Genomic DNA, 25771 nt, shown 5'->3' with positions numbered 1-25771 from the left:
GCGTGTGAGAGTAACAAACACACACACATCCTCACAAACTTTCGCATTTATAATATTAAGTAGAATGTAGGTATAGTAGGTACTATACAGTCCTAGATAGTCTATAGTTGATGTAGGACTATTGCAAAATCGGCAGAAAGTAAACTGGGCTATGGAAAGAGGGTTTTAGATGCATTGGTAACAAGGTCTAGAAGTAGCTTTATCGTCTGGCCTTTTCAACTTGGAAAAACTGAAAATGTCTGACTGTGATTTGTAAATTCGGTAAGTAAGTACCCTAAATATTTGTCTGTTATAGAACTTAAGATACCTATCTATACTAATATTATAAAGCTGAAGACTTTGTTTGTTTGAACGCGCAAATTTCAGGAACTACTGGTCCGATTAGAAAAATTATTTCGGTGTTAGATAGCCCATTTATCGAGGAAGGCTATAGGCTATATATCATCACGCTAAGACCAACAAGAGCGGAGCAATGCGGGTGAAACCGCAGGTCTCAGCTAGTAATTAATATAACTGACCCACATATCTTTGTCTGCTCTTAAAAATGTTTCTTACTTACTTAAGAAAATTTTCATAGTTTCTCCGCTCATTTTGTTCGTAACTTGATTATATCCTGTAGCCGTTTTCGATTAATGGACAATCCAACATAAATAATTAATCGTAGACCGTAGTTAGTAGTTCCTGAGGTAAGCTCGTTCAAACAAACAGTCAGTCAGTCAGTTTATGTTTTATTTTATGGAAAGATATATCCTTTTTTATGGGTAGTAATAAAAGCTCCGATAATAAATTTAAAAATGTCCTTACTAAAAATATAATATTTACTGCCCGAAATACTAAATCTCCGACTACTTCTGTCCGACTAAAAATGACGAAACGACCGAATGATATACTTAAATCTTAGAAAAAATCTTATGACTGTTAATTGCTGTAATACTTTTTTACCATATAAAATTATGTTCTACTGATAACAATGCTTTGTAATTATTACCTTTACTTGCCAACTAGAAATTCATCAATTACATTTAATTTTTCATAAACTCTGTGCTATTTTTACTACAATGTTATACTTAAATTTCTATTGTTGGCGCTTGTCCAGAAAGTTATTAAAAATACAAAAATGTACTTACTATAATCATGAATTCTAATTCATGAAAATTTAAGAAACCTAACATAACCTAACCTAACGGCTAACCTAACCTAAACTTGATTTTTTTTTGCGCGTCGACGGAGCCCCGCTTCGCGGGGCTCCTATTTCTGTGTAGTTTTTTTTTTTAAGAAACCTAACCTAACCTAACCTAACGGCTAACCTAACCTAAACTTGATTTTTTTCTGCGCGTCGTCGGAGCCCCGCTTCGCGGGGCTCCTATTTCTATGTAGTTTTTTTTTTTAAGAAACCTAACCTAACCTAACCTAACGGCTAACCTAACCTAAACTTGATTTTTTTTTTGCGCGTCGACGGAGCCGATCGCGCGGTCCGACCAGTTTCGGTATTTTCATCAATGTTGAGAGTTAAAAAATATATTTGGTAACCAACACTAGAAAATTAAATAACTCATAAAATTCGTAAAAGAATGATTATATTGACATGACCTCTGTTGTCAGTAACCCAGTAATCTCGTCGGAGGTTCAGTATTTTATTCAGAAGTTTAGTTTTGTTATTCGAAGTTTAATATATTTTTAAGTAGAAATGTAATTTGATTGTGTTCATAGGTGTCAGCAAAATTTAGGTATTTTATTCGGTATGCTTTGAATTTTTTTGTCGGTATATTATTATAACGCTGGTAAATTAGAATAAAAGTCGGACAGAGATAGCTGGAGATTTATTTATTTGTCGGAACCATTATTATTTTCCCTTTTTTATAAGCAACAAATGGCGAGATATCCTGACGAAATTTATTGAAAATTATTCGGGGATACGTTTGCATACAGAGCAAAAAATCGAAGGTCGCCATATATATTTTTTCTATATTTCCGTGTGATAGGGGTGTCTGTGTTGAAATAATTGGAGAAGCTATATGATATGACATGATATCTATACTTAATATGATGAAGCTGAAGAGTTTGTTTGATCGCGCTAATCTCAGAAACGACTAGACTGATTTGAAAAAATATTTCGGTCTATATCCTATCAATATTATAAATGCGAAAGTTTGTGAGGATGGATGTATGTGTATGTAAATAATGTATGTTTGTTTCTTTCACGCAAATACTACTGAACCGATTACAATGAAATTTAGCACATGAGGTAACTTGATTTAACACATAGGAAATCCCACGTGAAAGGAACTATGCGGGTTTTTCTTTATACAGAAATACGCAGCTGGTGATTGTTGTAATAACTAAATAATCTGAAGAGTTTGTTTGTTTGTTTGTTTGAACGCGCTAATCTCGGGAAATACTGGTCCGATTTGAAAAATTCTTTCAGTGTTAGATAGCTCATTTATCGAGGAAGGCTATAGGCTATCATCACGCTACGACCAACAGGAGTGGAGCCACGGGGGTGAAACCGCGTGGAGCAGCTAGTAATAAATAATAATGTTATTTTATCAACATACACAATGTCATTATAAATCTAGAACATGAATGATTTACTATTTTCCATATTTTTCAATCAATTCATCAAAATTTGCACAACCATTAAAAAACAAGCTATCGAAGCGTTTTCTACATTCGAAAACATGTTTGAAAAATAGTGGTAATTAGGCCGATTGTGTATTTTTAAATTTCAAGTCGACTACATATTATGTACCTACTTATTTTAAACTAGCTTTCCGCCCGCAGCTTCGCCCTTGTTTGTTTCATTTTCACGCAAATACTACTGAACCGATTACAATGAAATTTAGCACACATATAGAGGGTATCTTGGATTAACACATAGGATAGGTTTTATCCCGGAAATCTCACGGGAACGGGAACTATGCGGGTTTTTGTTTAAAATCGCGGGTGGAAAGCTACAATAAAACTTATTATTGTTTACAGCTGGCAACCCTACTAGTCTCGACGGATTTTGGCTGTACAGAATAAATTGGGTCATCTTGGGTCACGTAATCAAAATATTCTTCCGGTTGGTAAAAAAACATCACGTCTCAAGGCTTTAACTTATGTTATTATAAATATGAATCTATGTGACTGTAATACAAAATCAATGGAACGATTTTCATGGACTTTAGTACAGAAACAGAGGACTCGAAAATTCCAATTATTTGGACGGGTTGAAATAGGGTATGGATTTTTTTTTATTGTAAAGACTGTCACTCGATAAAAAACCGTTTTGACGTAGTTGTAGATTATTATATGCATTAACAATTTTTATAAAAATATATACCTTAAAAATTCATTTTCAAAAGACCCTTGATTAAAAACATACTACGGTATATTTCTCTCATATGTTATTTAGAAGATATTGATCATATATAATATAATCGTAATTCCTATCAAGAGCAACTATGCAGTCTCTTACCGGTTCTTCTCCGTAGATACTGCTTTCCGAATCGGTGGTAAATGTTATAAATATGTAATGACGTTTCAAAAGTGCTTCTAGAAGAAGTCTAATTGAATAAATAAATGTTTGAGTTTGAGTTTATCTTCCTTACTTCCTACTTAATTTTCTAAACTTGGCATTTTCCGAGGATTAGGCATTAGAAGGATGTTTTTTATTCTTTTAAACAAAAACTGTTTAACAGATCTGTATAAAAATTTGTACATACATAGATTATAGGCTGGATTAGCACATATCCTACTTTTATCGTATTATATTTTATTTATTTACTTAGTGACAATGGAAAGATTTTTACGCATAAACGGCTGATCAAAATCTGAATATAATTTGGTACGGAGGTAGTTTATTATTAGGACGTAGGTTAATTTCTATTTAAGTTTCCACTACGCAAGGGAAGACATGCGTTGAAGTTATATCTTAAAACTATATTTTATACATATTATGGATGTATGTATGTATGTTTTATAAGAATAAATAATTATATAAACTACCTATCCTACAGCAGTATAAACATATAGTGAAGCTTCGTAAAATATATACATCTCTTTCTTTTTCACTCGACTTATATCTTTCTTCTCTATCGTGAAAAAAATTGCCTACACGTGCCGATTATTTTGTACATTATATTTTCGTTTGATTATTATCCTATCTATAGGTACTAATATTATAAAGCTGAAGAGTTTGTTTGTTTGAACACGCTAATCTCAGGAACTACTACTGGTCCAATTTGATAAATTGTTTCGGTGATAGATCGAGGAAGGCTTATAGGCTATAATATATTATCATCACGCTAAGACCAACAGGCGTGGAGCAATGCGGGTGCAGCACGGCGCAGCTAGTTGGCTTATAATTTTTCTTTGAAAAATATTTCAATACGAGTTTCTATATTATGTATATCGGTGACTCTGCAGTTTAAAGAAAGAAAGAAAGAAAACGTTTATTTGGCACACGATGGAAAAGTGGTAAATATAGTCAAACGTTTGATTCTCGACGAGGGTGTATACTTAAATTAGATTTATTTTATTCTCATAAACAGAAGAAGAAGACAGAAGACAGAAGAACCGAGGTCTAGAGGAAACTGACACTATTGACTGGTAATATCCGCCAACACAATCGTGTACTAGCTTTGTTCCGCGGTTTTACTCACGGCCAAAAGAAGGTAGATACTTATTTATACAGCTTATGTTTGTTTTTATTATAAACAAATAAATACAATCAAATCTTTCCTTTATATAATTTTTGTACACGTTTGCTATAATGATGTATTTAAGATTGACATTAATTCATCAAATGTTATTTTTTTTATTGCCTGATAGGGATGCGCTTGACCACGATCTCGCCTGATGGTAAGCTGAGATGTGGCCTAAGATGGAGCGCGCTTCCCTAGAAGGTACCCTTTCACTCTTTTCTTGAAGACCTCCATGTTTTAGGTACTCGTCGGGGAATTAAATCATCATATATACCTAATCATCTATTATTTTTATGTAAAATACTATTTTATATGTATAAGTCTTAATTTTTTAAAGTGAAACTTTTATTACATCGTCTCAAACTTTTTGGTCTGTGTAGCGCATGTCGCGTGACGGTCGGCTGCCGAGTAGGTATAAACTATAAAGCAGTGTTCGGAACCGTACGATAATTATCGTACAAATACGATAATTTTGTGCCTAAGTTTCACTTTTACCGTGGTTTCATAAAACCACACAACATTTTTTAATTATGTGCTCATCATTTGAACAGCCTGTTAAGAGTTTCACTTATATACCAACATCAGTTTTTGTATATCTAAAAACTATATTATTTAATGTGTTTCTTAGCAAAGTTAACCAAAGGTAAAAAAACATAATAAGCTTTTTAAATTAGATATTTATCCATATAATAGGAATGTATAAATAACATTCATTGTATCCTTGCAATCCCAAAAAATATCCGAACTGCGTAGATGTTATGTGTTTCTTAGAAATGGTGTCACTTTAAAACCGTCGGTGTTGCCCCACTTAAGCGTATATATTAACAAACAAAGAGATCTAAATATAAGTTTGTTTTGAACCAAATGTCATATACATGACGTTATTGTTTCGTAAGGACTCGACCCTCCTGTTATTCTGGAATATTCTTCTAAAATATGGAATTGACGCACCAGTCGCACCAGCAAATCAGTCTTCTAAAAGTGCGCCTACTACTACTTTTACCTACTAAGAATGTATTAAGTGATAAAATGTCACGTAAACTGTCAAATACGGACAAGTAGATTACGTTTTTAAAATGGTAGTTTTATGTACATTGTTCGACGAATAAGTTTTAACCAAGGATTAAAAACCAGCCCTAATTCGTGTTTTTTCAAATTGTTATATTGTTTCATACCAAACAACGGTTACAGTTAACTTAAAAAATAGGTCATCCTGAAACAGGTCGAGAAAACCATCAATATAAATGTGACAGGTGAAAAAATGATGCGTCATAGTATTACATAAACATGATGTCTAGATTTGAGACTGTGTCTAGATCTAGGTTAGACCATTTTGTTTGGACTTTACGTGATTTTTAAACAAAATGCCTATTTCTATACGGAAGTAATGATATATGTGGGTTAATTACTTCAATTAAATGCTATTAATGTGTTTAATTGCGATTTATAAAATGAAAGATCTGGCCCTGTAGACAAAGTAACAATTAAAAAACGATAACGAAGTTAGAAAAGGAAAAATTTATGGGATTGACATTAGATAGATCACGTGATCTAACGCGGCGTATGTCAATCCCATACATTTTTGCCTTTTCTAACTTCGTTATCGTTTTTTAATTGTTACTTTGTCTAAGGCCCCTGATTTATTGACGAAATAATTGATAGATTAAAAGTTGTGGAATAAGAGCTTTTTGTTACGGAAACAAAAGAATATGTCAAAGAGAATAACATAATATAGACTAATAAAAAATGGAGAATGATCAGTTAGACAAAGTAGGTAACAATTAAAAAACGATAACGAAGTTAGAAAAGGAAAAATGTATGGGATTGACATACGCCGCGTTAGATCACGTGGTCTATCTAATGTCAATCCCATACATTTTTCCTTTTCTAACTTCGTTATTGTTTTTTAATTGTTACTTTGTCTAAGGCCCCATGGCTTTTTGTCAAAAATAAAACTAGGTATGCGAATGAAATAAGGTGTGTTAATTCATATATTTAGTAGATATTTGTAAGTTTAGAATTTAGATACATGAACAAAGATGGGGCCATAGCATGTGTGCAATTTCAGTCATTTAAACGAAAAGTCGCTGACTACATGCTTAAACTAAATTGAAGAGTAAACAATGCTATATAGGAGACTAGCGGTCCGCCCCGGCTTCGCCCGTGGTACATATTTCGCAATAAAAAGTAGCCTATGTCCTTTCTCGGGTATCAAAATATCTCTATACCAAATTTCATGCAAATTGGTTCAGTAGTTTAGGCGTGAATGAGTAACAGACAGACAGACAGAGTTACTTTCGCATTTATAATATTAGTATGGATTATGGATTAATATAATCATGAAAACATTTAGGTATAGATAATTACTATTATTCATTTATTAGATAGGTAAATATATAGAATAATAGGCCGAAATCTGTTGAGCCGTTGCGCATGAGAACATGCGCTTAGCAACTTTAGCGTTTCATTTGTAGGTATATTATAGATATTATAATCTACTAGCTTACCGCCCGAGGCTTCGCCCGCTTTGTCTAAAACCTAATAAATCATATACTAAAACCTTCCTCGTGAATCACTTTATCTTTTAAAAAAAAAAAAAAAACCGCATCAAAATCCGGTGCGTAGTTTTAAAGATATAAGCATACAAAGGGACATAGGGACAGAGAAAGCGACTTTGTTTTATACTATGTAGTGATTAATTATTTTCAGACTTCAGTACAGTCTATCCGGAGCCAAGTTTCCTGTGAAGTGTTCGAAATGTCTGGATAATTAATAGTAGTGTAAAAAAAACGTGTTAGAACCCGCTAAACTAAGACTTTTGAGATTTTAACTCATTTCAATAAAAAAAAATGGGAGCGAAAATCTAGTGAATGGAAAAAGGAAAAAGTTCATTCATACTGACCTCTCTTTCTAGCAGTCATATCTCTTCCCTGAAACTAGAATTAAAAAGTAGAACGCCGTTCATAAATAATGTATTGCCAGTAAAAAATCTCGATTTTCCGAGAAATTGTTTTACAACGGGAAAAGTCCGATTGTGGGGCGATTTTTAAACGAAATTTCTTTATTTTTTTACATGTAGGGCGTGGTATTTTTGTTTATTTATAGAAATTCTATTTTTTGTACAAAATGGAAGATAAAATCGTGAAAAATTATTAACAACACTGAAAAGCGGTTTTTATTTACGATCTAATGTACAAAACTTATATTTCCTTTGTTTATTTCAATAATCTATACTAATATTATAAATATGAAGAGTTTGTTTGTTTGAACGCGCTAATCTCGGGTTCTACTGGTCCGATTTGAAAAATTCTTTCAGTGTTAGATAGCCCATTTATCGAGAAAGGCTATATATCATCTCGCTAAGACCAACAGGAGCGGAGCAATGCGGGTAACACCGCGGGGCACAGCTAGTTTTTAATAAAGGGTTTAGTTACTCAATAGAAATTGATTTATATATTACACATCGATATATCATTCATTCATTCATAGTAAGTAAATTTCTTATTAAATTTCTCCAACTAATATAACTCAATTTATACAGGGTGTCCCACCGTTGGTATACTAAGCTCAAAGGAGTTTATAGTTTTGCATACGCTGAGTAAGTAAAAAATATTTATAAAATTCCAGACGCATTTTTTTGTTCAAATAAATGAATTCTAAAACTCTATGTGTAGACCCCTAACAAGCAACCCGCTCAACTTTGCCACCCGCACGTGAGCTTTCTTTTAAGATTATGTTTTCATTGATAAAATGCTCACATTAGCGAAGCGGTAGATATATGCCGGCTGCGCGAAGAATACTGATAGAGAAGAAAACATGGATTTTAAGGAAAAATGTAGCAAAAAAATTTAACGTAATTTTTTTTGTTTAAATATTTTTTACGTGATCAGTGTATGCAAAACTATAAGTCCCTTCACGCTTAGTATACCAATAGTGGGACACCCTGTATAATTATGTGACAATTATAGGTCGGGTCATGTAAAAAGAACGCTGACGGTTAAGCTGCGCATTGGCGATTTATTGGTCTATTTGGTGTTATGGGGTGGTATAAGAATAACAAATATGTAGTTGCGAAGCCACGACTCGAGAGCCTACTTCAACAATAAAATAAGCAGCAGCAAATAACTTTCGTGCTAAACTCGATACATGCCAAAACACACCCAATCGTATTCCTAATGATATTGCAATACAATATATTAAGTACAATTTATAAATATCTATCTATTAAATTAACTAATATTTCCTTTTTATCTAAATCCATACTAATATTATAAATGCGAAAGTAACTCTGTCTGTCTGTCTGTTACTCAATCACGCCTAAACTACTAAACCAATTTGCATGAAATTTGGTATAGAGATATTGTGATACCCGAGAAAGGACATAGGCTACTTTTTATTGCGATATATGTACCACGGGCGAAGCCGGGGCGGACCTCTAGTAGATTATATATGTTATGTTTATAGTAGTTAAATATTTGTAATGCACCGTTGCAAAATACAGGAACTACTAAAAAACACGAAAAATATAGCACGAGGAGTCTTATTGCAAAAACAAACGAACATAACAACATATTTTTTTATTGCAATATTAGTTATTTTGACACAAAATTTGTTTTTGAACTTAAACTATTCATATGCTCAAGGCTTTATTCGACAAATAAAATGAGGATACGGACCAAGTCGTGCGCAGAACTTAGTGGAAAATGTAAACAACAGTGGAGTTAAATAAAAAAAAATAATAATAGTTTAAAAAAAACTAAAAAACACGCTTTTTATAGAAAACCGAACTATAAAATAGAAAATTTTATCAAATTAGTGTATTGTCATCGGTCCTCAATAAATCTACAAAGTTTGAACGAAATCTGGCCGTTTAAAGTGGGTCAAAATCGCGCCCAAAGAAGTCGGTTACAAACATACAAACATACAAGTGAAGCTAATATAAAGCGTGTAAAAATTGCCAGAACTGGCCAGACATTAATAATACATATGACGTAGATCGACTATCTCTTTTAAATTTAATTTTTCTTAATTTCCACTAAGGAGATTGGAGAATGCTAATGTATTTATCATATTTTTGTTTAGTCTTGGTTCTCGTAAAATATTATATATTATTCAATTTACTTCAGAGCTTTCATGTTTTCTGCAGACAATTTAAACTCAATCACTTATTTATCGAGTTTACTTTTAAAAGTGTTACAGTAGAACACACACATATTTTAACATATTATGAGGATACTTATCAAAAAAAATATTAAAAGCTCTCTTAACTTCGGACTTAAATAATTAATATTCGTCTATCTGTATAAACACGAATCACGCAAATAGTTTTAACTTATCTGTGCTCCAAAATATCTGTCAACTTTTTTTCTAGCCACATAAAACAAAAAAGAACTTTTTAAACTCAGAACAAGCCAAAGACACAGGCCGTCTATCAATATCATACTTATTTTTTTTCTTGCTGCGAAAAAAGGAAAAATAACTTTTTAAATTCAGAAGAAGCCAAAGACACAGGCCGTCTATTAATATCATACTTAGGTACTATTTTTTTTCTAGCCGCCAAAAACGAAAAGAGAACTTTTTCTAAATTCAACTCAAGTTTGACACAGGCCATCTAATCGACACATAAAAAGAAAAAAAACCAACAAGCAACAGTCGCTATAAAATGATTATTACAATATATTCCGCCGTTTACGTCATGGAGTCTCGAAATTCAAATGTGTATTATTTTACAAAAAACCAACCTCGACCTTACTGGGGACGCGTGGGCGGAAACTAAAATATAGATTAAAAAAAGAAAAGTTTTTATCACAGAGTGTGAAAAAATAGTAAAGTCCCATGTCCCCTAGTGGGGTAAGGGGCAGATTCATTATATATCTGTTTCACTGATCGATTTTCTTTGGGGACAAGTAGGTGATCAGCCTTCTGGTCTATCACAGAGTACGTAGTATAAACAAAGTCGATTCAAGATGTATGTCCCTATCTTTTCTAATATTATAACGCTGAAGAGTATGTTTGTTTGAACCCGCTAATCTCAGTAACTAGGTACTGGTCCGATTTGAAAAATTATTTTGGTGTTAGATAACCCATTTATCGGAGAAAAGGAATAGGATATAATATAGCCTATAGGAAGGCTATAGGCTATATTATATCATTACGCTAAGACCAACAGGAGCTGAGCAATACGGGTGAATCCGCGGGGAACAGCTAGTATAATATATTTATAGAGAAACAGTTATACATTAATAGCATTGTAAATCATCATTAATGTCATTATTTGTGTTTATAATTTACTAAATATTTATTAAAACGAATTAATATATTAAGAATCGATACGATTGTGTGTGCTCGCACTTTCGCGGCGAATTTACATCAAACGAACATAGTAGTAGAGAGCAAGAGCATTCATTCGTGATCTTTTAGTGTTAACGAAAACTCGTATTAAGTGTTGTTCAGTATTAGAACATTGCATAGAAACTTTTCGAACGCACTAAGAACAACGAAAGATTGCTCTACGCCTTTATACCATGGACGAATAATGTTTATACTAAAAGAATTTGACATAGTGGGGTTAGAATGTGCATTCGCTCGTTTGATAGTAAACATTCAATGTGCTTTCCTTCGATTTTATTATAAGTTTAGAAATCCCTTTTTACTGTTTTTAAAAACACCCTATTTCAAAAACTCTTTCTAACAACTCACCTACATTAAAAAGGAAAGCATAATCGGAAATTTCCAATTTCTAAACTTAAAGGCTTCTCAAATCACAGATAATTACTATCCTATCCTATCCTACATCTTTCTTATATATAAAAATGAATCGCAAAATGTGTTGGTAAGCGCATAACTCGAGAACGGCTGAACCGATTTCGATAATTCTTTTTTTATTATATTCCTTGAAGTACGAGGATGGTTCTTATGTAGAGAAAACGTAAACATGTACCACGGGCGAACCCGGGCGGACCGCTAGTATATTATAAATGCGAAAGTTTGTGAGGATGTGAGTGTGTTTGTTACTCTTTCACGCAAATACTACTGAACCGATTACAATGAAATTTAGCACACATAATATAGAGGGTAACTTGGATTAACACATAGGATAGGTTTTATGCCAGAAATCCCACGGTAACGGGAAATATGCGGGTTTTTGTTTGAAAACGCGGGCGAAGTCGCGGGCTACGTTAACTTAGCACTATATTTTTCCTTAGGTTCCGATTTAGGCATACAGCTCAATGCTCATAATATGCACATATCTTAAGACCTATCTCTACCTTCCTGTGACGAATACGTTTTTATGCCATTTGTTTATTATGTTATGTTTGTTCTTGCCAATATAACGTTTTAATAGAGCTTTCGTTTTTTTAATGACTTTCAAAAAATTAGTTTTATAGGAAACTTTTTAAATAACGTTTCCAAAAAACTATATGATTTTTAATATGTAATGTTCTCAATAATTCGGAGCGTATAAAAAAATAAAAATAAGAAGCACCGAATATGAATTGACGATATAAAATGAAATGAAAATGTTTGATGTTAGATACTATTATGTAAGTATTTTTAGGTTGTATAAAGTGAAGTCTCGTGTCCCCTAGTGGGGTAAGGGGCAGATGCAATATGCATACATCTGTTTCACTGATCCATTTCCTTTAGGGACAAGTAGGTGATCAGCCTACTGTGTCCTACCAGACCGAGACATTTTTTTTCTTCGTCTCCACCGGGAATCGAAACCAGGACCCCTCGGTGTTACGCTCTCGCGTCAACCACCGTACCGAGGAGGCGGTCAGTCGGTCTGCTATACTTAGTTTTAAAAGAATTTTCGTTCCAGAAATGTTATTTTTAAGTCATTTTTTTATTATAGACCAGTTTTTGTAAATTAATTTTGACTTCAACTTTTGAAACTGTGTTTATCAACATACCTGCTATAATTAGTTAAATATACCTATTAATTTATCTAATTATATTTAATTGTTTAAGTCACAAATAATCATAAACTAATGTATTTCATATTCATATTGTTTCTCCGTATCATATTTTAATTATATTTCATAAATAGTACCCAAATAACTTACCAAAATGCATTAAGTATGAGCGTCCGAATTATGTATGAAAACGGAAAACCGAATCTAACTCCGCTCCGTTACCATGGCAACGCTGAAAATGGCGGCCCATCGCTGTTTTAACACAAACCTATATTTACAATAAAACAGAACCAGAGCCTGGCTTGAACTAATTTGCACTGTAGGCATCTCGTACATAATCTTAGTGCCAATAAAAAATATGATACAACGATTATATTGTACAAAACAAGCAGACGCTCGTCCTATTGTGTACACGAAAAACCCCTATCACAAGGTGCTAAAGTTGAAAATGGCCTGAAAAAATTGTATGCGCGTTGCAAAAATGCAAATACAGTCCCTATATATATCGAGAAGATGGCGGCTGAGCCACAGTGCCGGCTGGCGTCTCATTCCCGCCTTTTCTCCTGTCAACGGTTGTGTCACTCAAAAAATTTCTTTTAGAATAAAAATGAGTGCGCTCCTAATAATCGTTGTTTGCGCTTTGATCGCGTACAAATATTTCACACGCAAAACGGTTGTATGCAAAAAGTCAAAAGGGATTGTTGAATTGCAGCCCGCGCCGGGCCCTACGCCATTACCAGTCATCGGCAGCTTGCATCTTTTGGGCAAACATGAATCTCCGTTCCAGTCTTTTACGGAGCTTTCGAAGGAATATGGCAACATATTCAGCATTAAATTAGGGAGTTCGCAGTGCTTGGTTGTGAATAATCTAGAATTGATTAGAGAAGTTCTGAATCAAAACGGCAAATTCTTCAGTGGACGACCTGATTTTTTGCGATTCCATCAGCTATTCGCTGGGGATAGGAATAATTGTGAGTATTGCATATTTTGTTTATATTTTTCGTGTAAATATGTCTAAATAAAAAAAAATAGAACACAATACCTATATTATATTATGGTCTTACCACAAAAAACTTTAGACAGGGTTTAACTTTAAGCGCGGGTTCTCTTTAATCTGGTTTTGTCGTATTTCACATAGACAACTATTAAAGTGACAGATCCCTGGTTTAAAGTTAGACTGTGTTTAAATTGTTTTGTGGTAAGACCAATAAAGTTTAATTTGATTGTCAATTGATACTAAGAGATTATAATTTAGACATAATTATATGCGTTGTAAATCATACTATATTTTATTATTTTATTCATAAGTGTTGACGTGCAAATTTTAAGAATTGATATGGCAACACTAACCACTTGAACTGTTATTTTTAACAGTAACGTAAAGATAGCTCTGTATTTTAAATTATTTTACTTAAAATTTGCCCGCCATTTTGGCCATTTATATTTTTTCGACGCTCTATCATGAATTTTGTTCGAAAAATATAGACGAAAATCTTTGCATGACCGTTAAAATGCTGATAACAATACTTCATATTACAGCGTAATATTATTTTATTTTTAAGTAAAAATTATTACCACCTAAATTATCGCAGTATTTACAATTTTATACCTAAGTAACTATGTTTATAGATTTTGATATCTCTTGAAAATATACTTAGATTTTAGTTTTGCATTAAACAACAGCCATTTTTTATAATTTTGACTTGAAACGCCTGCTGAAGAATTGACAGCCCTGCGTTATTTAAATAGTTTGTTAAAATGGGTGACAACCCTAGAAAGGCACGACTTTAAAATGGCGAAATAAGTCTGCCTTTTTACCTACTTTTCTTGAGTATCTTAAAATTCATATTGCAAAATTAATCTAAAAATAAAAATTATCCATGTCAGCATTAGTAGATACCTATTAGTAGGTATGTAAAAAAATATAGGTATATTTATAAAAAGTAGGTCATAAACTAATTAATGGATTTTGATGCTTTACACGCGTAACTTACTATTTGATTTTATATTGGTAGTTTGTTTGACTCGTTGTTAGACTTGGTTCGCTTCCAAATTTCCAAGCTAATTGCTGTTCTCCTAATATATGCAGGAATATCGTGCAAAAAAGTTAAAAAATTATTGCACAAGTAAATCTCATTTAAAAACCGTTAAATTATTCAAAATCATACATTAACATCCTTTAAATCAAACCCAAGTAAATACTTAAAAAATGAACTGTCTTACCATAAAAAAACTTTAGACAGGGTTTAACTTTAAGCGCGGGTTCTTTTTAATCTGGTTTTGTCGTATTTCACATAGACAACTGTTAAAGTGACAGATCCCTGGTAGTTAGACTGTGTTTAAATCACTACATAGTATAAAACAAAGTCGCTTTCTCTGTCCCTATGTCCCTTTGTACCTATGCTTAAATCTTTGAAACTACGCAACGGATTTTGATGGAGTTTTTTTTAATAGATAGAGTGATTCAAGAGGAAGGTTTTAGTATATAATTTATTAGGTATTAGACAAAGCGGGCGAAGCCGCGGGCGGTTAGCTAGTTGTTATATAAGACTATCTCCGAGTATCGAACCCACGACTGTTACCACTGTTCCCATACATTGTAATATGTGCAGCACTTGACCTATAAACGATCTTGCATAGGAATAACTTAATTATAAGTGCATAGATAGTAGACACAAGTCATGAGCGGTAGCGATTTAATAAATAAAAACTTTCTAGAACAAATCATCTCAATAGGTGGCGTGTCGTGTAACACATAAAACCAAAAGAGTAGAATAAATTCGATTGCTCTGGCGAGATCACGGGTGGCAGATAGGTCAGACGTCGCCCGGGAAGGCGAAAGACGCGGGTTCGAATCCCGCCTCGTGATCGTATTAAGTAAATCAAGGCTATTCTAAATTTGAATGGAAACAACCGGAAGGCATTCAAAATATAAAAAAGTCATCAAAATCGGTTCACCCAGTCGTAAGTTCTGAGGTAACAAATCCAAAAATTTGTTGAATCACTTGACATATAAACAATCATTGCATAGGAATAAATTAATTATAAGCGCGTAGTAGATATAAATAGTCGAAGTACAAGTCATAAGCGGTAGCGATTTATTGAATAAGAATATTCTAGAATTTTCCACAATTTCGAAAAAAAGGAAAAGGTGAAGACATATTGGAAACTAGCTTTCCACCTGCAGCTTCGCCCGCGCAGGCAAAGAAAAACCCGCAGACAGACAGACAGACAGAGTTACTTTCGCATTTGTAATACATATTAGTATGGATTAATATGATGTCATTTAACAACATTTTAGCTTTATGCAAGTAAACTTATACTTAATCCCTAAAGATTTGTGACAACAGGAACTAAAGCGTCATGCTTTATAAATCAAAAAAATCTACGTCTAATTTCCATCAATAACCATCTTTTTTGCATTAAAATAAATATCTCAATCATAAATATTAAAGACTAGCTGCTACGCGCGGTTTCACCCGCGTGGCTCCACTCCTGTTGGTCGTAGCGTGATGTTAGCCTTCCTCGATAAATAAGCTATCTAACACCGAAAGAATTTTTCAAATCGGACCAGTAGTCTCCGAGATAAGCGCGTTCAAACAAACTCTTCAGCTTTATAATCTTCTTTCTTATATATAAAATTCTCGTGTCACAATGTTAGTCTGCATACTCCTCCGAAACGGGTGGACCGATTCTCATGAAATTTTCTGTGCATATCGGGTAGGTCTGAGAATCGGCCAACATCTATTTTTCATATGTACCACGGGCGAAGCCGGGGCGGACCGCTAGTATTAGTATAGATTTAAATTTATTAAAATTATATCGCTAACGCTACCGCTCATGACTTAAGAATCTCAATATTTATTATAATAACTATAAATGACCTTCTTATTTAGCAAACGTTTGGGAAATCAGATATTTTATGCGTCATGTGAAATAATGCAAGTATTACTAACCTACTGCGTAAATGCGTGTCTTATATTTTATGAATTAACTAGCGGTCCGCCCCGGCTTCGCCCGTGGTACATGTTTACGTTTTCTCTACATAAGAACCATCCTCGTACTTTAAGGAATATAATAAAAAAAGAATTATCGAAATCGGTTCAGCCGTTCTCGAGTTATGCGCTTACCAACACATTTTGCGATTCATTTTTATATATAAGACTAGCTTTCCGCCTGCGGCTTCGCCCGCGTTTTCAAAAAAAAACCCGCATAGTTCCCGTTCCCGTGGGATTTCCGGGATAAAACCTAGCCTATGTCACTCAGAAATGATGTAGCTTTCCAACAGTGAAAGAATTTTTCAAATCTGCCAAATAGTTTCGGAGCCTATTCAATTCATACAAACAAACAAACAAACAAAAAATCAAACCTTTCCTCTTTATAATATTTGTATAGAAGATAAAAAAATTATCCAAAAAATGTTGTGTGGTTTTATGAAACCACGGTAAAAGTGAAACTTTCCGAACACTGCTTTATACCTACTCGGCAGCCGACCGTCACGCGACATGCGCTACACAGACCAAAAAGTTTGAGACGATGTAATAAAAGTTTCACTTTAAAATACACATTATTTAGCTATAGCGGTTCGACCACGTACCTATACGTAAACACGTATTTGATATAGTAGACGAATGTCCTTTCTTAGGTCTGAAACTATTTTTGTAACAAATTTCATCCAGATCGGTTCAGTGGTTAAGGCGTGAAGAAGAGATAGACAAACGGATTTACTTAAAATAGTAACCCAGTTCATTAATTATCCTAAATCCTAATTTATTAATTAACTAGCTTTCCGCCCGCGGCTTCGCCCGCTTTTCTAAAACCTAATAAATTATATACTAAAACCTTTCTCTTGAATCACTCTATCTATTTACAAAGTTTATATCACTACTACAAAGTTTACACTCTATCTACAAAGTTTTTAAAGTGAAACTTTTATTACATCGTCTCAAACTTTTTGGTCTGTGTAGCGCATGTCGCGTGTATCGCGGCTGCCGAGTAGGTATACCTACTCGGCACGCGACATGCGCTACACAAAGCAGTGTTCGGAACCGTTCGAACAGTTTCACTTTTACCGTGGTTTCATAAAACCACACAACATTTTTTTTTACATATTATAGTTTTTAAATTTAAAATCTCATATAGCGGCATCACTCGGCCATCAAATTATTACGAACTAGCAGTCCACCCCCGATATGCCCGTGGTACCTATTTATGTTTTCTCTACATAAGAACCATCCTTGGACTTCCATAAACATTTAAAAAAAAGAATTATCGAAATTGGTTCAGCCGTTCACACGTGATGACGTGACAACGCGAAACGGGTTTCATTTTTATGTATATAGATGTTTATGTTATAGGAATTATTAATATTTCATAATTTCCACTCTGAATGTTTCACAGTTCTCTTACCACCTCAATAATCAAATTAACCATAAATTTATATTTATTTATTTTTTTACATATAGGAACTTCTCTCATTTTTTGGGAAATTTAAAAAGAAATCACTTTACTTATTTCCTGAAAAATTGATAGGTAGAATTTTTTTTAACACGCTTTTGTTATCGTCACCTGTATATAATTATTTTTGTAAGTAACTGACTCCTTTGGATTCGATTTTGACCCACTTTAAACGGACAGATTTAATTCAAACTTTGTACACTTATCAAGGATCGGTGACAATACAATATCTTCATGAGTTTATCTTATTAAAGCGTGTTTTCATATATTTGATTATTACTACTTTACTTACCTACTTCTTTTTAGGAACATAGTGACATGCTGGTTATACAGGGTGTCCCACTGTTGGTATACTAAGCTCAAAGGAGGTTATAGTTTTGCATACGCTGAGTACGTAAAAAATACTTATAATATTCCAGACGCATTTTTTTTTCAAATAGATGAATTCTAAAATCTCTCAAACCCATAACAAGCAACCCGCCCAACTTTACTACCCGCACGTGAGCTATCGTTTAAGATTATGTTTTCATAGACAAAATGCTAAGATATATGCCGGCTGCGCGAACTGCGAAGCATGAATTTTCAGGAAAAATTTAGCAAAAAATTTTTGAAGTAATTTTGTTGTTTAAGTATTTTTAACGTGATCAGTGTATGCAAAACTATAAGTCCCTTCGCGCTTAGTATACCAATAGTGGGACACCCTGTATATTGATCGTAATATCCATCCGAACTTATTTATAATCGTTCAGAATCATAATTTCAAATGACCAACGTCAAACGACATATGTTCATACATAATGCATGCCATGCTAATGCCGTGCGCACATGCAAACTTTATGATTTAGCATATGCTTGTGGTTTTGTAGAGTTCACTTATATACCAGTTCTATAAAAAGAGCAACTATGGAGTTTCTTGCCGGTTCTTCTCCATAGATACTGCTTTCCGAATCAGTGGTAAATGTTAAAAATATGTAATGACGATTCAAAAGCGCTACTAGAAGAAGTCTAATTGAATAAATAAATGTTTGAGTTTTGAGTTTTTTTTAATAGAGATTACAAATTGTTCGTTATACAACAGTAAAGTATGCAAGATGAAAAAAAAACTTATCGATATATATTTATTTTGTTCAAAGCTAAATTATTCATAACTGGCATAGTCTATATTTTTTAGTTTCTATGCAGGGCCAACTCAGTTAGATAAATTATTTAAATTGAATTAGTTCAGGCATGATTATTATTAAGTTTTCTTATTATTGTTATTTTGTACATTATGATATTTCAAAGATCTCAATGATCCCTTTTCATTCTTCTTATTCTTAATTGTTAGCATTGATCATAAACTGCAACTACATAATATTATCATACCTATACAGGGTGTCCTACTGTTGGTATACTAAGCTCAAAGGAGGTTATAGTTTTGCATACGCTGAGTAAGTAAAAAATACTTATGCGTAATTTTGTTGTTTAAGTATTTTTTACGTGATCAGTGTATGCAAAACTACAATTCCCTTTGCGCTTAGATAACCAATAGTAGGACACCCTGTATAATGTCATAATAATATTTGAGTCAGATGTATTAATGGCCTCCTCTTTCTCATTTTACTCTAGTTTAAATATAAACAATTCGTCCAAACTAACCAAACTTTTTCTTCTTTCCAGCGCTCGCGCTCTGCGATTGGTCGAACCTACAACTCCGCAGACGAAACCTCGCGCGTCGCCACTGCGGGCCCAAACAGCACACAGACAACTTCGCACGAATCGGTTCCGTTGCTACATTCGAATCCATTGAACTTATACAAACGTTGAAACACATTACACGCAGTACAGAGGGCGCAATCAACCTCAAACCGCTCTTAATGTCCACAGCTATGAACATGTTCGCTAATTACATGTGCAGTATCCGATTCGACGCTGACACAGATGTTGAATTCAGGAAAGTCGTGGATTACTTCGATGAGATCTTCTGGGAGATTAACCAGGGATACGCCGTCGATTTCCTGCCTTTCCTCGCTCCGTTTTACAAGAAACACATGGAGAAACTATCACACTGGTCACAAGAGATTCGTACCTTTATTCTGTCAAGAATCATTGAGCAAAGAGAACTGAATTTAGACACTGAAGGGCCTGAAAAGGACTTCCTCGATGGTCTACTACGAGTGCTGCATGACGACCCTACAGTTGATAGAAACACAATCATATTCATGCTTGAAGATTTTCTTGGAGGACATTCCTCTGTTGGTAATCTAGTTATGTTGTGTCTGACAGCTATAGCCAGAGATCCTGAAGTTGGCAGGCGTATTAAAGCAGAAATTGACGGTGTGACTAAAGGTAAACGCGCCGTAACACTAACTGACCGACCATCATTGCCGTACACAGAAGCAACGATCCTAGAATGCCTTAGATATTGTTCGTCACCAATCGTCCCTCATGTAGCAACAGAAAACGCCGCCGTAGATGGTTACGGAGTCGAAAAAGGAACCATCGTTTTCATCAACAACTACGAGTTGAACACATCTACAAAATACTGGAACGAGCCAGAGAAATTTGACCCATCTAGGTTCCTGGAAAAGACAAAAATACGTGTACGAAGGAACTCTCTATGCGATTCTGGTATGGAATCGGACAGCGAACGAACAGGCCCGATAGATAAGAGCAAAGAAATGGAGAAAGAAGTTGTATCCGTGAAGAAGAATATACCACACTACTTGCCTTTTAGTATCGGCAAACGAACGTGCATAGGACAAACCATGGTGACCACTATGAGCTTCGTAATGTTCGCAAACATAGTTCAGGAATTTGACGTCGCTGCTGTAAGCAAAGATGACTTACGACAAAAGCCGGCATGCGCTGCCCTACCCAAAGAAACCTATCCACTTTACCTCTTGCCGCGAAAATATTAAACTATATATTTAGTATTTTTAGATAAAATCTCTTTATTGTATTGTGTTTTAGATTCAACTTGCAGTGATTCTCGCACATAATACAATTTGTGAGTTACGCTCAAAAACTATTTATTTCTTGAAATAATTGACTTTAGGATTAAATATTTTGATTTATTCTTACAGACTTATCAAAGCCGATATTACGCCATTAAGTTATCCAAATGTTGATATGATTTGGTATTGTTAAATTTATTTTATTTAAACGACTGCTATGTTACTGGACTTGATAATTTAGCTTAGTCAATGGTTTGTAAAACTACAATATCACAGAACACGCTTGTATTAGCTTCACCTGTATGTTTGTATGGAACCGACTCCTTTACACTCGATTTTGACTTTAAACGGACAGATTTAATTCAAAGTGCACCAAGGATCGGTGACAATGAGTTCTTGATTTTAAGCGTGTTTTTTACTTTTTTAACGACCTATATTATTTTTGTTATAATCAGAATTATTGTCTAAATAACATTTAAATCTATTTTTTTTCTATAATATATTATATACTTGTATTCATAGTTTTGAAGTGAAACTTCTTTATCGGGGTTGGAAAAAATTTAGTGTAACATTTTTTCGTTACGCGTGACATTGTTCCGTTACGCGCCATCTTTTTCTTATCCCTACCACGCGTGATTCGACGTATTTCTGTCAAGCATATAGTAAATTATTTTTTGAAAAATAAGGTCATAAAGAAGTTTCACTTCTTACGTGTGTAGGTACACTAGTACACGCACACATTTTTTTTCTAAATTGAACATACATAATTGCGATTTTGGTATTAATTTTGCCCTTTTTAAATGTTATTCTAGACTATTCTTTATTTTATATATAATTTAATAATTTTATGGAAAACTGTGTAATTGAAGTTTTACGAACCAAAATAGTTTAGTAGTAAAATAAGATTTAGGCGACGAATTTAGCGAAAAATTACTCATTTTCGCTCGACATAATATATTTTTGATGCTAGCAATAAACAAGAAATGCTCTATGGTAAACAAATTTCAAAAATTAAAATCCATAGATAAAATATAAAAATGGCGATTGTTTTTTCTTAAAAAAAGTTATTTCCTTGCAATTATTATATATTTTATAATTTCTGTTTTAATTATATTTATATGGTTCCTAGTTCCTATGTTATTAATTGTTTGAAATGCCATTTTTATATTTAAAAGATTATATTATTTTTTTCAACAGATGTTGCATTTTTATAATTAGAATGTACCAAAATTTCGCATTTTTAGAAAATAAGTGATTATCAAAATAAATATTAAAAAAGCATTTAATATTATAATTTCTGTCTTTTATTTTACCTGTATTATTCTTATCATAGATAGGCTCAATGGAGAAAAAATAATTATTTTCAAAAAATAAAAAATTCAAATTCAAATTTCAAATATATTTATTTTATTTGTTTGTTTGTCATATTATTGCATCTTAACTACTGAATGGATTAGGATAAATTTAATATTTATAAAGATAGATATAGCATTAAAGAATTACATATTTATAAACTTCTAGTAAAGAAAATTAACTTTTCTGAATTTGATATTTTTGGTTGTACGGCATTCAAATCCATACACTAATATTATAAAGGCGAAAGTAACTCTGTCTGTCTGTCTGTTACTCAATCACGCCTTAACTACTGAATCCATTTGCATGAAATTTGGTATAGAGATATTTTGATACCCGAGAAAGGACATTACTACTTTTTACCCCGGGTCATAGGATAGGTTTTATCCCGGAAATCCCATGGGAACGGGAACGTTGCGGGTTTTTCTTTGACTGCGCGGGCGAAGCTGCGGGTGGAAAGCTTGTGCTTTATAAATAATATAAATTTATAAAGAATAGAAGAAAATTGATCACGAGGCGGGACTATATATTATTATCTTCACGCTAAGAACACTAACAGAACTAAAGCACTGCGGGTAAAACCGCAGGGCACAGCTAGTTAATTGGTTAATTGGTAATTGGTAATTGGTTAATTGGTCAATTTTTTTTTTTTTTTTTATGATGCACCAACAGTAACTCAATTTGTAACATTATATAAATAATCGTACATAAAGTCTTAATCTAAATTGGCTACTAATTATAGGTACATACAGCATTACTTGAGAATTGGATTGAATTTAATATTTAATCTAAATAATTATACACAGAAAAAAAAATGTTAGATGTAGAGCAATGTGAAAACAATATTGTCAAAAATAATTGTAGGAATTCAATAACATTTTTACAGTCATTCAATAACAGTGTCCGTAGAGATAATTTTGATAATTTTTTTCTTGAAAGACCAAAATGAGTCGTGAAAGATATCAACATCATTATTTATATTAATCTTATTGAAAGCACGCATTAGTCTGTTCATGGGGCTATACTTCTTTAAGTTTGTACGAGACGAAGAGGCAGAAAAAGTATTAACTATCGCATAACGTGGGATTGAACGGGGAACAGTTAAATTAATATAAGTTAAAAGATTGGTGTTTAGATTTCCATTTACGATTTTATGAGATTTAATTTTGGGAGATCTATTCAAATAACTGCTATATTAATGCATATTTGATTGAAACAAGTAATAACAGTAACTTAGGGATACTAAAAGTTCGGTGTTCGGTGTTCGGTGTTCGGTGTTCGGTGTTCGGTGTTCGGTGTTCGGTGTTCGGTGTTCGGTGTTCGTTGTTCGTTGTTCATTGTTCGGTGTTCGGTGTTCGGTGTTCGTTGTTCGTTGTTCGTTGTTCGTTGTTCGTTGTTCGTTGTTCGTTGTTCGTTGTTCGTTGTTCAGTGTTCGTTGTTCGTTGTTCGTTGTTCGTTGTTCGTTGTTCGTTGTTCGTTGTTCGCTGTTCGCTGTTCGCTGTTCGCTGTTCGCTGTTCGCTGTTCGCTGTTCGCTGTTCGCTGTTCGCTGTTCGCTGTTCGCTGTTCGCTGTTCGCTGTTCGCTGTTCGCTGTTCGCTGTTCGCTGTTCGCTGTTCGCTGTTCGCTGTTCGCTGTTCGCTGTTCGCTGTTCGCTGTTCGCTGTTCGCTGTTCGCTGTTCGCTGTTCGCTGTTCGCTGTTCGCTGTTCGCTGTTCGCTGTTCGCTGTTCGCTGTTCGCTGTTCGCTGTTCGCTGTTCGCTGTTCGCTGTTCGCTGTTCGCTGTTCGCTGTTCGCTGTTCGCTGTTCGCTGTTCGCTGTTCGCTGTTCGCTGTTCGCTGTTCGCTGTTCGCTGTTCGCTGTTCGCTGTTCGCTGTTCGCTGTTCGCTGTTCGCTGTTCGCTGTTCGCTGTTCGCTGTTCGCTGTTCGCTGTTCGCTGTTCGCTGTTCGCTGTTCGTTGTTCGTTGTTCGTTGTTCGTTGTTCGTTGTTCGTTGTTCGTTGTTCGTTGTTCGTTGCAAAATGTAATATGATAACTGATTAGTTTACGGACAATAGTCTGGTCAAAATAGACATTTGAAATAAAAAAAAAGCATTAGTATGTTCATAACACGTGTTCGTTGTTCGTTGTTCGTTGTTCGTTGTTCGTTGTTCGTTGTTCGTTGTTCGTTGTTCGGTGTTCGTTGTTCGTTGTTCGTTGTTCGTTGTTCGGTGTTCGGTGTTCGTTGTTCGTTGTTCGGTGTTCGTTGTTCGTTGTTCGTTGTTCGTTGTTCGTTGTTCGTTGTTCGCTGTTCGCTGTTCGCTGTTCGCTGTTCGCTGTTCGCTGTTCGCTGTTCGCTGTTCGCTGTTCGCTGTTCGCTGTTCGCTGTTCGCTGTTCGCTGTTCGCTGTTCGCTGTTCGCTGTTCGCTGTTCGCTGTTCGCTGTTCGCTGTTCGCTGTTCGCTGTTCGCTGTTCGCTGTTCGCTGTTCGGTGTTCGGTATTCGTTGTTCGTTGTTCGTTGTTCGTTGTTCGTTGTTCGTTGTTCGTTGTTCGTTGTTCGGTGTTCGTTGTTCGTTGTTCGTTGTTCGTTGTTCGGTGTTCGGTGTTCGTTGTTCGTTGTTCGGTGTTCGTTGTTCGTTGTTCGTTGTTCGTTGTTCGTTGTTCGCTGTTCGCTGTTCGCTGTTCGCTGTTCGCTGTTCGCTGTTCGCTGTTCGCTGTTCGCTGTTCGCTGTTCGCTGTTCGCTGTTCGCTGTTCGCTGTTCGCTGTTCGCTGTTCGCTGTTCGCTGTTCGCTGTTCGCTGTTCGCTGTTCGCTGTTCGCTGTTCGCTGTTCGCTGTTCGCTGTTCGCTGTTCGCTGTTCGCTGTTCGCTGTTAGCTGTTCGCTGTTCGCTGTTCGCTGTTCGCTGTTCGCTGTTCGCTGTTCGCTGTTCGGTGTTCGCTGTTCGCTGTTCGGTGTTCGTTGTTCGTTGTTCGTTGTTCGTTGTTCGTTGTTCGTTGTTCGTTGTTCGCTGTTCGCTGTTCGCTGTTCGCTGTTCGCTGTTCGCTGTTCGCTGTTCGCTGTTCGCTGTTCGCTGTTCGCTGTTCGCTGTTCGCTGTTCGCTGTTCGCTGTTCGCTGTTCGCTGTTCGCTGTTCGCTGTTCGCTGTTCGCTGTTCGCTGTTCGCTGTTCGCTGTTCGCTGTTCGCTGTTCGCTGTTCGCTGTTCGGTGTTCGGTGTTCGTTGTTCGTTGTTCGTTGTTCGTTGTTCGTTGTTCGTTGTTCGGTGTTCGTTGTTCGTTGTTCGTTGTTCGTTGTTCGGTGTTCGGTGTTCGTTGTTCGTTGTTCGGTGTTCGTTGTTCGTTGTTCGTTGTTCGTTGTTCGCTGTTCGCTGTTCGCTGTTCGCTGTTCGCTGTTCGCTGTTCGCTGTTCGCTGTTCGCTGTTCGCTGTTCGCTGTTCGCTGTTCGCTGTT

At 34.8% G+C, this 25771-nt stretch overlaps 1 protein-coding gene across 1 annotated transcript; it reads left to right on the top strand.

The window, feature by feature from the left end:
* Positions 1-13142: 13142 nt before the first annotated feature.
* spo (spook) lies at positions 13143-22201 on the top strand. Its single transcript, XM_089713618.1, has 2 exons — positions 13143-13575; positions 19721-22201. Exons 1-2 carry the CDS (start codon positions 13212-13214, stop codon positions 20959-20961), a joined length of 1605 nt encoding a protein of 534 aa, XP_089569744.1. The 5' UTR covers positions 13143-13211; the 3' UTR covers positions 20962-22201.
* The last annotated feature ends 3570 nt before the right edge of the window (positions 22202-25771 follow it).

The sequence above is a fragment of the Colias philodice genome, chromosome 31, assembly GCF_061535455.1.
Source record: "Colias philodice isolate Cphi_HAF_F1 chromosome 31, ilColPhil1 Martin Lab GWU primary, whole genome shotgun sequence".
NCBI classification, from domain to species: domain Eukaryota; kingdom Metazoa; phylum Arthropoda; class Insecta; order Lepidoptera; family Pieridae; genus Colias; species Colias philodice.
Note: the sequence above shows the minus strand (reverse complement) of the source record. Positions and strands in the feature narration are given on the sequence as shown.